At 34.1% G+C, this 12769-nt stretch overlaps 1 protein-coding gene across 1 annotated transcript in view; it reads right to left on the reverse strand.

The window, feature by feature from the left end:
• ppp1r2 (protein phosphatase 1, regulatory (inhibitor) subunit 2) overlaps positions 1–12375 on the reverse strand; it is a 49395-nt gene extending 37020 nt beyond the window's left edge. Inside the window, exon 1 of the mRNA XM_067416397.1 lies at positions 12008–12375. Within this exon, the coding sequence (XP_067272498.1) occupies positions 12008–12132 (125 nt within the window). The 5' untranslated portion in view covers positions 12133–12375. The remainder of the gene's footprint in view (positions 1–12007) is intronic.
• Positions 12376–12769: the final 394 nt, after the last annotated feature.

The following is a 12769-nucleotide window of genomic DNA, read 5'->3' on the forward strand; positions in this document are numbered from 1 at the left end:
ATTATGAAAGCTCAAAGGCTGCGATTTTAATTAAATAAATAAATGCCCAGTGTGTTAGCGAAGAGCGGTTCTTTGATAAACGCTGCTCCGTCTGAAAGTTGCTTATATCGTGCGTTTGAAAAAGCAACACGAGTCAAACATCTTCACAAACTAGTGAAGCGTTCCTAAACCTGTTCAACAAAAGACAATGTTTAATAACATGCTTTACCTCAGTTCATCTCGTCAGTCGAGTGTGTGTGAGCTGATGTGGCTTCTCATCAGAGTGAGGCAGACTATTCGTTATTTTATAGCATTCTATGTCAATCAGCGCTGCATTATAATACACTTTATTATTATGAAAATACCCTTGACGGCTTGAAGAACTCAAATACACCATATTTTGCTGCAGTCGTGTTTATTGTCGTCATGTTAAATCAAAGCGTCTCTATCTTCTGTTCACACAGCGTTAGCTTCACATCATGATGGATTTCCTGAAAACTAACGTCAATTACTTCTCTGAGGCGACTGTGGCGTTTTCCGCTCGAGGGCGCCCTCTGGCTTTCAGTATGAATTAAAAACTTTTGGCTAATCAATAATACAAAAAAAAATAAAAAAAAAATATATATATATATATATATATATATATATATATATATATATATAACAATAACTCCTTAGGCTTAGACCTTTCTAATGTTTTTTAGTCATAGGCTGTCTGCATATTAATAGGTAACCCAGCAGTTTTTTTTTTTGTAAAATAAGTTTTCTTTAAAATATTACAAAATAATAATAATAATTAGTATTAGTATTATATTGTTATATTTATTCTGACATACTCTTTTTTATTTGTAATTATGAAAATGTTATTGTAATGGTAATATTTCTTATTTTTACAAATATTTTTAGCAGTAATAAAAATCATAATAATAATTATTAGTCACATTAATATTAAAACATAAAATGTTATATACACACACTTTTCATTTGTAAAAAATAATAATAACAATAATCGCATTTTAAATCGCAATCGCAATTTTACCCAGAATAATCGCAATTATATATTTTCCCCAAATCGTGCAGCCCTAGTTAAAATTTAGAGTGTTTTCTGTAAAATGAGACCATTTTTATCAATTTACTCCAATGTATGTGGGTAGGGCGCTCTTAAATTCAGATTTGCCTAATTCTCTAAAAAATGCAAAATGTGCTGCAGAGCTGAATTGGTTAAAGGGCAAGAAACAAATTTGACCTGTATTATTTTAAATGTTTAAATTATTTTCTGAAGAATTTGTTCTGTTTGAACTTCTTATTTTAATATACATATTTATATATATTTTTTTAATTTAGCACACTTTAATAATTCAGTAGTTTCTATTTCTTGTAATAAAGTTCAGCACTGTTTTACTTATGTTATTTTATCCAGTATTCCTTTTAAAAACTTTCGGTCGATTAATCAGTTATCGGCAAGTGCGGTCCAACCTACTTATCGGTAAAATACACAATCGGTCGACCTCTAGTTGTTTCCTTAAGGATCACTTAGGGCTGGGTGATAAACACAACAAGAGATGCACCGATTTTGATACTCAGGATCGGTATCGGCTCCGATCCGCCATTATTTAGTTGGATCGGGTATCGGACAGAAAGGACCGATCCAAATTCGATACTGTGCGCATAATATTCTTTGTTATTGTTAAGCCCCAGCGACCCAAAAACATGATAAAGCATCATCAACGATTCATGCACTATATTATAAGTGTTCTGAAGCCATTCCATAGTTTAATGTGAGTACAGATGAATATTGAAGTCATTTAATTCAAGTTCACGTTCAGTTCAATGCATGCTTCCCTCCGTTGCGGCTGTCAGTCACTCTCCATTCAGCTTTAAACTGTGTGTCGCATTCGGTTACGACAGGCAACACGATGAAACTCTCTCCAAAGATTATTTATTGTTTCTGTTATTGTGCTTGATCTGTTGATAACACTCTATGTTTTCTCACAAAATGACTTTATCTTGCTGGCGTTTATTGTAAATCGTGTTAATTTCTACCGATTGTCTTAGATCACAACACTGGACTAGTTATTATATTGTTCTTCACACACTAACTGAAATGTTAAGCTGTTAAAATAAACGGCTTATGAGAATACTGCATAGATACACTACGCGTCTGTATCTTGTTTTGAAGTTCTCATTGCGGGCAGAGCACGGCGCGCTGTGAGCATGTGACTCCATGTTGCTTTAAGCGCATCATCCTGCGAACGGGATGTGCATTGTCACTACTCGATCCGTACCAGAAACACGATTTGTTCTGCGCATGCGCGAAAATGTTTCTACTTCCTGTTTGACATGGCAAAGCAATTTACGGCAGTTTTTTGAATTACTACCACTCGATCCGTACTGCGATAGTTTTTTATTTATTGCATAACTATAAATCAATACAAAATAAACAATAAAGAACAATGAATATGTGATTTTTGCAGAGTTGATAATAAATGTTAATTGTTGTGTTTGTGTATTTGTCAGGAGATGGCGCTATAGTTCACATGTTGTTACCTATAAAAAGGTATCGTAAGAATGGAAGAGTTGTTGCACCTGCTGTCAACGTAACCATCTGGCACTGTTGGTTTGTTTGTCCTGCTTGTGGACTGAATAAAACTTTGAGAATTGGGAAATTTATTGTCCTCATGCTTACCTGGATTTAAACATAACATTAATCATAAGCAAATACTTTGCAGCTAGGTTTGAAATTAAGGTAGGTAGGCCTATCTTGCTTTGTCAATATAATATTTACCCATCATACAAATAAAATTTAAGACATCATCCAGCTCTTTACTTTCCTTAGTGACAGAAATATTACACAGTTGGTGAAATACAAGTGCTAATAATTTCCCATAAACCTTAATTGAATAATCACTAACAGTGATGAAGTTCCTTAAAAACTGATTTGTAGGCTACATTTAACATCTAGGATATCAAACCCTTGTAAAACTAGTAGAGGGATATTCAAATGCAAACTACAATTTGCTTTATAAGATGTAACCAAAAAACAACAAATAAGCAGCAAGTCTGTAAGCTTAAAGTAGTTGTTTTGATGCGTTTGTACCATATAGCCTAGTTAAATAAAATCTTTATAAGAATCTAAGTCTCCACATTTACGAGACCTCACTTGGAAAATACAAATGTAGACTATATATTCCAAGTTTATTATTATGTGGCACTAATTACATTGATTAAGTTTAGACTTGCTTGACCCCATTTGGGAAATTCAGATGTTTTTGTTTGCATTCAATATTTCATTTTTTAAAATGAAAAAGTAATTTTTTCTACTTCAGCATACTTGTCTACAATATAAAGAATACATATGTCTGCATTTAAGAAACACACGGGACAATTTATTTATATCAAAAAAATGTTTCCTGGGATGGATCCCCTTTGCTCCTTTTGTGGAGTGGAAGATGAGTCTGTCCCTCACCTTTTTGGGATTGTTTTCATGTAGTTACTTTTTTTTTTTGGAAGAAATTTAGTTTGTTTGTATGTTTTTCTCTCTTAGACAATTTTTATTTGGAGTTTAAGGATGTCCCATTTGTATTTTTTTTTGTATAACTCTGACAAAAGTCTTAAAGACAAGTTTTTTTTCTTATAAATCTATTTATTTTTTTAGCTACGTTTTTTTTATACACAAGTGCATTTTTTTTGTCTGTTAAACCTTTCTTTATTATTTTTTGTAAAGATCTGAAATGTAATTTAGATTCTGTCTTTTCTTCCAGCAATGCCAAAGCTTTAAAGTCCTCTATGCGGTGCAAGAAGTATATATAACTTTTTATAATGTAAAAAGGGAAAAAAAGGCATTGGCATATTTTTCACTGTCTCACTCTCTTGAACCTAATTTAGGCTACTATAAACTGCACGTCACCCCTTGCTCAATTTTGTTGTTGTTGTTTTTTTGTGTGCTTTTTTTTATATAGTTTCCTTTTATATATATATATATATATATATATATATATATATATATATATATATATATATATATATATATATATATATATATATATATATAGTGTTCTTTTTTATTATTAAATTATGTATTTGTTTGTTTGTTTAATTCATTTTGCTGTCGGTCTATTGTTTATATTTGTTTTGTTGTTGTTGTTGAATCCTTTTTGAACTGTGGCTGTTTTCTTTTGTATTTGTTCAATAAAAAAATTATAATAATATATATTTTTAAAAAGTGACACTGTTGTCGCAAAAAACTTTGGCGATGACAGGAAGTGACGGCAAAAGTACGTTTTCGCGCATGCGCAGAACAAATCGTGTTGCCGGTACGGATCGAGTAGTGACATGCATACGCGCTTTGTGCCGCTCTATATTATAATACTTTTGCGCTATGAAAGCCTTAATTTTGAAACTATTAACTATTTCAGTGTGAGATCTTCGATGACTGATTTCTAAGAAGTGTTTGATTGATTGCGAAACTGGTTGGTGTGTGTAATAAACCAGAGTTTTACTCATGCAGCTCCACTGGTGTGTGTGGGTGGTGGCCAGGGCATCTGTTAAGGGTTTCTGACTGTCTTCTGGTGTGTAAGGTGGTTGCTAAGGCATGCGAGGTAGTTGCTAGGCATTTGCTTACTGGCTAACCCCCAAGTCTCTGATATTTTGGTCTGTAGATATGGCACGGGTCCCTCCTTCATTGCAAGTCTGTGGGATTTATTTATGTGTTGTTTTATCATTCAACAGGCAAAAATATTAAGTAAAAAAGTACACTGAAAAAAATGACTTTGTGCTATGGTAAAATCCATTACATTAATTCATGTAATTATTACATTGTAAAATCAAGTTTAAGTTGGAAATATATCTTAAGTAAAATGTACACAGTCTATTCATCTAATAACTTAACTGAGAAAAAAAAGATTACATTTTATCATATATTTACAAATAATATTTAATGTTTTATAGTCACAGCACATTCACCTAAATATTAAGTACCGTATTTTCCGGACTATAAGTCGCACTTTTTTTCATAGTTTGGCTGGTCCTGCGACTTATAGTTAGGTGCGACTTATATATCAAATTTAATTCATACTGACTGACAAGAATAAACATATAGCCGCGAGAATGCGCTCTATGCTGCTCCTGTAGCCTAATATTTACTTATAGACAACAACTTAGAAAGACTGAACACAAACAAAATGCCCCCATAAAGAAAATCTTATTCTGCAAAATACAAACAGCATGTAGTAAAAGATGCAGCGGAGAACGATTCACACAGCGTTCGTCTCGCGCGGCAGAGCCTCTCCCGGCAGAGAGTTTAAGCCTCTGTGGACTCGTTCCTTCAGCTCTGGCCATCTTGCTTACAGTCCGCAAGTAGATTTCTTTTTCTTCTTCATCACAATTAAAGTAACCTCTGCTTTTCGCCAGTCCCTTACAAGTTTCTCACTCACTTCAAACTTTCTTTCTTCTGCTCGGGTTATGCAGTGAAGCAGTTGCTCGCATGCGCGCGCGGCTCCAGCTCTGCCCTAATGCGACTTATAGTCCAGTGCGACTTATATATGTTTTTTCCCGCGTCATGACGCATTTTTTGACTGATGCGACTTATACTCCGGAGCGACTTATAGTCCGGAAAATACGGTAAATTTAAATCTAAAAAGCAAAATGCATTTAAAAATGCGCACAGATTTCATTTAATTTTTATTCATTTTTTTACAAAAAGATCCCGTTTGTTCAGCGTGGCAGAGACGGTCATTTTGGGATGTTGCTTTTATGTGGCTGAATTTTTCTCAATAAGTTTTGACTTAACTGAACGTGAGTTTTAATCACAATAACGGTAGCTAAAGCTGCATAAGCTCTTATTGAGAATTAATAGAGTTTTTTTATGTCACCATTATGGCGATGAGCGTTTTCTTTAGTTGGGCAGTTTGGCGACTTTTTAATGTTAGTGTTTCTCTCACTGCTGTATCTGGGTTTGATATGGAAAGAAAAGCAGAGAAAACACGATCAGAAGCTTTTGGCCGCTTGATGATAAGAATTTGATCATTGTGTAGTGGCTTAATTCACCAATCTTATACCTGAGTATGAGCAATACTATTAACCTTGTTTTATTCTAGAAAAGATCCAGCACAGTTTTAACCAGAAAAGCTGAATACATTTTATAACAGACTGTACACGAAGCACTTTGAACTCCTGCAAGCTTTTATCACACACAGAGATCAAGATTCAGCCTAAGAATCTCAACAATGGTGACATGCTTCCTGCCACAATGCATTCTGGGTGCATCATGCAAAACTCAGAAATATCAGCAGTGCTCACTTGGGTTTTGTAATTGGATGCAATCGTAATCTGAGTGAAAGTTACAATCTATAGATGAGTATTGCCAGTGCAATTTACTTGTGTATTTTACATAAAAAATAAGTGGTTCTAGTTAGTAAATATTACTAAGAATAGCCCGAGTAAAGATTACAAGCACTTTTTTGTGGAAAAAGTTGCCTAGATTTTTTTAAGTAAATGTCACTGCAAATTTTTTTCAGTGTAGTAACCGCAACCATCATTTCAACAATCAGCCTGATTTGAGTCATGATCATAATTTTCTAGTTAATACCAATTGCCTGCTTTGTGTAATCAGATTCACTGGGTCACAATTAAGATTTTATCTCTGTTAATGGTCACTGTTAACGCATCATTTATTGGTGAAAATGCTGCCTTTGGATTAACTAATAATCAAAAAACAAGCCTACTGCACCAAAAGCGGTGCATTAACATTATATTGAGCATGTTTTGAAGGTTTTTTTAATAATTGTATTGAGGGAAATTATTGTTGTGTTTAGGGATGCACCGATACCATTTTTTCAGAACCGATACGATATAAAAAATTCTGAGTATCGGTCGATACCGATCCGATACCAATGCAGTTTTGTTTAAAAACTTTATGTAGAATTTCTAAATCTAATTCTAATCTGTTGAATTGAAAATCACTCTTTTGTGAGTTAAACACAATCAACTAAATACAGACTTCATTATAAAGAAAAACAACAAATAGAAAAAAATATATATAAAATCACAAACTATGACAAAACTAGCCTACTTACAGGGCCTATAGATGGTGAATAAATTAGATTAGTGAATAATTCAGCAGCAAAAGTTACAAAATCACAAGTGCACAATAATATAGTAAAAATTAGTATAACATCTAAACATTTAGTGGGGAAAAAATAAAGGAAACCACAAAAGTGAACAAGTGTAGCTGTAAATCTGGGAAAATGTTACACAAAATATATCAATGAAAAACAAGTATATATTTATTTAAATAGGGCCTATATACTAATAAATGACTTTTATTTAAAATGTATAGTGCGTCTTTTTAATGAGGCAGCAACATATTATAGATAGGGCAGAACAAGAAAGGCTATTATTAACCCCTTAACTATGCACCGGATTGTGGGCAGGGAGGTTGACGCAAGTGGGCGTCTCTACTTTTATTTACTTTTGTTTTACAAACCATTCAATCAACTATCACAAACTATGCGGCATTTGAAAGCTAAAACACTCAAGATTGATGTTCTGAACTCGTTTTTGCAATAAATACACCAGAGAGAAAAAGGTTAAATGAAATGCTGAAGCACTAGCTATTTAAACATAAGCATAATGACTGTCAGTGCCTAGCCAGCAAAGTTTTGATGGATGGATGTAGTAACCAATCAAAAGGCATCCTCTTGCGCAATATTATGTAAACAGAAGCGGTTCCATCTGGACCACAAACCGGCATGCGCCTTAAGCTTACACACACATCCCATTGCAGCGCGCAAACTCAATGACAGGCTGTTTATATCAACTAAATGAGTTTTTCACACTTTGTAAATTCTGTAAATAGTTGCTTTAGTTTTTCAGGGACTGTAAATGCATTATAATTAGCAGTTTATTGCAGAATTATTTGAATAAAAAAACTACTCTTTAAAATCACAAAAGTTCATATAAATTGGCCTTTTTGAAAGGACGCCTAGTCTTTTTTTGACATAAAAGCTTACAGAAGCTACATTTTTGAGAGAATCATCCTGAAATTTGAATCAAAACATGATCAGACATTATATGACAGCTTTATATTTAGGTTACTTTCAGGGCCTCAACATTAGAATTTCATAATTTTTTTCCCCTGAGGAAATGTAAAAAAAAAAAAAAAAAAAAGTCACTTAAATGCATATTTCCACTTGTTTTACTCTGTTCCTTTAATATTTTGAGTTATGACTCTTGGGGAACACAATTTCAAGCGTCTAGTTTAAAATACCAGACCAGATTTATGAATTTAGACCATAGGGTTTAAGAGCTGCAGACATTTTTATTTGGGTATGTCATTTTACCGTCGCAAAAAAAAGAAAAAGAAAAAAAAAGTCAAAAATGTTTTGTCAAAAATCCGAATGATTAGAAATTTAAAAATCGAATCATCACTATCATTTTTCATAATCGTTGTTGTGTGCACAAAACAGCAAGATGGCTCACTACTGTAAACTTATTTCATCATCAGATTAAACGTGACTCTCAGATGGCTTTGTCGGAAGATGGAGAAGCCCACATATAGCGGGCTGGAAATACAGATATTATTTAAATTTTGTAGGGAGAAAGAATGACATAGATATCAATGTCATATGTAAATTGAGTAGTGGTACTAAGACTTTGTCTACTGTAACATTTTTAGGTCATTATTTAAGTTAAACATTCAAAAATCACATTGCATTAATTGTTGTTGCCAGATATATACACACAGCACACTACTGTAAACTTATTTCATCATCAGATTAAACGTGACTCTCAGAGCGGCTCTGGAGATGAAGTTATAGTGAGACGGCAGAGGCTGGAAACAGTGCGTGTGTGTGTGTAATCAAACCATTCATTCACACAGAGACATGCAGGATTCACTTAAATAGTCTTTTGGCCGTTTAATATTCACAGACACTAGTCTATATAAATGCGCTGACCTGCTTTTGATTTGTTCATAAAAAAATTTACAAATTCCGTAAAAAATCTGCGTCGTACAGTAATTTCTGTTTTTGTGACTGGATTCTGCGGTTCCATCTGTTTTCAGCATTGTGGAAATCATAGGACCTTAGCCTCTATCTCAGAACATAACAGGAATAAAAAAATATACATTGATTAGGCATAACATTATGACCACCTTCCTAATATTGTGTTGGTCTGCCTTTTGCTGCCCTGCTCTGCCCTGACCCGTCGAGCCATGGACTCCGCTAGACCCCTAAAGGTGTGCTGTGGGAACTTGCTCAAATATTGTATTCTCAATATTTGGGCTCATAAAAAAATGAATAATCATATAATCGGTTGTTGTTTTTTATAAGACGTTATTTTGAGAAAATGAAGAATACATTATTTAAAGGAGTGATTGCATGTGATCCTTTTTAACTTTAGTTAGTGTGTAATGTTGCTGCGGTTGTTCCAAACCTGCATGAATTTCTTTCTTCTGCAGAACACAAAGGAAGATATTTGGAAGAATGTTGTATAGAAGCAGATCTTGGGCCCCATTGTCTACCATAGTAGGGGGAAAAACTAATGTATAAAAAAAAAATAAACAAAATACACTCTAAACACAGTTAAAGTGCTTTATTTTAGGAAATGCAATATAAAAATAAACTTGGGCTCACAGGCCTTTCATTTGGCATGAAGTGCGTGCTTGACGATAATTGCAATACAAGTCGCTTTATAAGTAGCATCACGTTTCAGATATAATAGTCCTGTTTATTAGGATAAAGGTGTTAATGGTATGAATGATTATTATTTTACTTACTCTTTTGGGACAAGAGAAATATAATAATGATACAAGAACAATACTTCCGTTATTTACTGGTTACACTCTTAAAAATGTAACAGCCATTAGAAGAAGAACCATTTTGTGTTCCTTAAAGAGTCTTTTTCTCAGTGTGAAGAACATCTGAATGATCTAAAGAAGTTTTTTCCACTATAAATGGGAAGATCTCTTGGATTTAAAGTTGCTTTTTGGAACCAAAGATGCCAGTAAGGAAAGATTTTTTTTAAATAGGGTCTAATTTAGTGTAGTCTCACAGGACGGGGATTCAGTAATAAGTGCCATTCTTACAGTGTGTCCTATTTTCCTTAGAGTGGGAGAGCTGGATTCATGAACAATGTCTTCTGGCGAGAGAGGAAGAGAACACCTACATACAGTCGACAGACGCTATACTGACAAACACAACCTCTCCATAACCAAGAGGTTTAGTGCCTCGTTTAGTGATGTTTCTGAAAAATCCTGCTCAAATTTTAGTCAACCTCAAAGAACAGATCAATGCGTGCTGAATATAGATAAAAGCCAGATGGCTCAGTTAACAAGGAAACGGGATTGTTGTTATTTCGGTCTCCTCCTTGATATGAGACAACTTCTCTGACCTCCAGGAGAGACAGAGAGACGGACATCCACGACTGCTAGGAGCATCTTTGGACGACTGAATGTCAAAATGAATGAGATCAATTCTTACACGTGTGGGCCTTCAGGCAAAAACAATAAAATCATCTGCAATGACAGCTGTGTTTTATGATGTTCCACATTTATGTTGACGTTTTGATTTGACTTAACTGACCATGTTCATGTTATCTAAGATAAATCACACTTCATTTACTAATTAATTACATTTTAATAATAAAAACAATCATCTTGGAGAATCTCGTTTCACCCCAAAGCCAAAAAAAGTATTTTTTTTGCATAAAAAATAAGCCCATTTTGTGAACTACTGAGATTGTGGTGTGGCATTATGCATTTAAATTAGTGATGTCAAATCGATTAATCGCATCCAAAATAAGTTTGGTTAAACTAGTGTTGTCAAACTGATTAATCAAAACTAATCACAATGAAAATATATATGTCTTCACATTAGGTTAAATCAATTAAATCACATCCAAAACAAAAGTTTATTTAAATTAGTTAAGTCAAATCGATTAATCACAACTAATCGCATTGAAAGTAAACATTTATTTACATTACGGCGGTCAAATCGATTAATCACATCCAAAATAAGTTAATATGTTAATATGTTAATATGGTTAAACTAGTGTTGTCAAACTGATTAATCGCAACTAATCACAATGAAAATATTCATTGTGAAAATGAAAGTGTCTTCACATTAGGTCAAATCGATTAATCGCATCCAAAATACGTTTAAACTAATGCTGTCAAATCGCTTAATCGTGACTACCGGTAATCATAAAAAAAAAAAAAAAAACGTTTCTTTACATTAGGGCGGTCAAATCGATCAATCACATCCAAAATAAAAGTTTACTTAAATTAGTGAAGTCAAATCGATTAATCACAACTAATCGCATTGAAAGTAAACATTTATTTACATTACGGCGGTCAAATCGATTAATCACATCCAAAATACAAGTGTTTCACATTCAAGACTATTATTTTTTTTGCATTTATAATATAAATGCAGTATGTAAATATTGCTTAAAGCTGCAGTAACATTTTGGCAGTGAAATATCCAAAAACCACGAGGCCAGTGTTTATATATTTTGTTCAGTTGAGTACTACATACAGTATCCCAAATCTTACAGTATCTGTAAATCTTGAGAAAGTTGCTATCTTAACCAATTAACTGTATCTATGTAATAATGTGCATATATAACATAAAAATATCCCATAACTTGTATGTTTGGTCAAGATTAAAAAAAAATGACACCACACTGTTGCGACATAATAATCACTGAATTAAAATGGAAACATGTCACATACCTAAATAACAGGTTCAGAAACTGATTATGAAGATGGATGAGCGTGTTCATTCGAGTAGGACTGTTTATTTTGACACCATGACAGGTCAGTGGCTAACCTATTAGCAACCTATGCTATTAACACAGGAACAAACCCATCAAACTGAACCTGTGGGTCTGGTTGAGTGTACAGTTCAGGGTCACTGTCAACATCATTTCAGAGCAGAGTTTGATTGACAGGTCTCATGGTGACTCTAACACTACTATAATAGACGCCTTGTCCGACTGATTTAACCTGTTTTAAAGAGCATTTACTCACTGTTGGTCGTCTTCAGAGAGTATAGGAGGTCCTGGTTCTGGAGTGTCCTGGACTGGCTCTTCGGGTCGGCCTTTGATACTGGATTTATTCTTCAGAATCCCTTTAATGGGTCGCGGTGCTGCCATAACCGTCAAACCCACCCACAACTCCTCTTTTGCACTGTTTACGTCTCAAACAAACGATTAAAACACACCGAGGCTGCTCGGAAACACCACTCTGACCTGATTTGACGCTTTTGTATTTCCGACCGTGAAATGAAAGTTAAACGCTGTTTGCGAGCAAAGTTTGTGACCGTTGATGAGTTGAATTCTGCCAGTGCACACGCACTTGCCCATTTACAGCGAGGAAAGGAAATAGGGCGCCGCAGTCAGTCTCGCACTTTGTGTCATCGCGAGAGTTGCAGTGTTGCTATAGAAACGCAACTCGTAGGTGCCGCGTAAGCGTCGCCATGTTTGTTGGGGTGGTGAGGTCAAGCACATGACAGGAGTTCTCGCATTTTAACGAAGCAAAGCATCGGTTTTATTCATGAATATCGCATAAATGCGTCATAAATATCATAATATTTATATATATGTGTAGAACTTAGTCAGGCATATTTAGTGTTTGACAGGCATGAAAACGAGGAAACCTTAGAAGTACAGTGTGTTAAAGTCACCATGAAGTCAATCCCAATAGAATATTGAATTGCAGTAAAAAAAATAATTTGTCCGTGCACATATTTGTATTTCTTTACATTTATGTTGAATATCTATTTAATTTACA

The sequence above is a fragment of the Pseudorasbora parva genome, chromosome 14 (assembly GCF_024679245.1).
Source record: "Pseudorasbora parva isolate DD20220531a chromosome 14, ASM2467924v1, whole genome shotgun sequence".
NCBI lineage: Eukaryota > Metazoa > Chordata > Actinopteri > Cypriniformes > Gobionidae > Pseudorasbora > Pseudorasbora parva.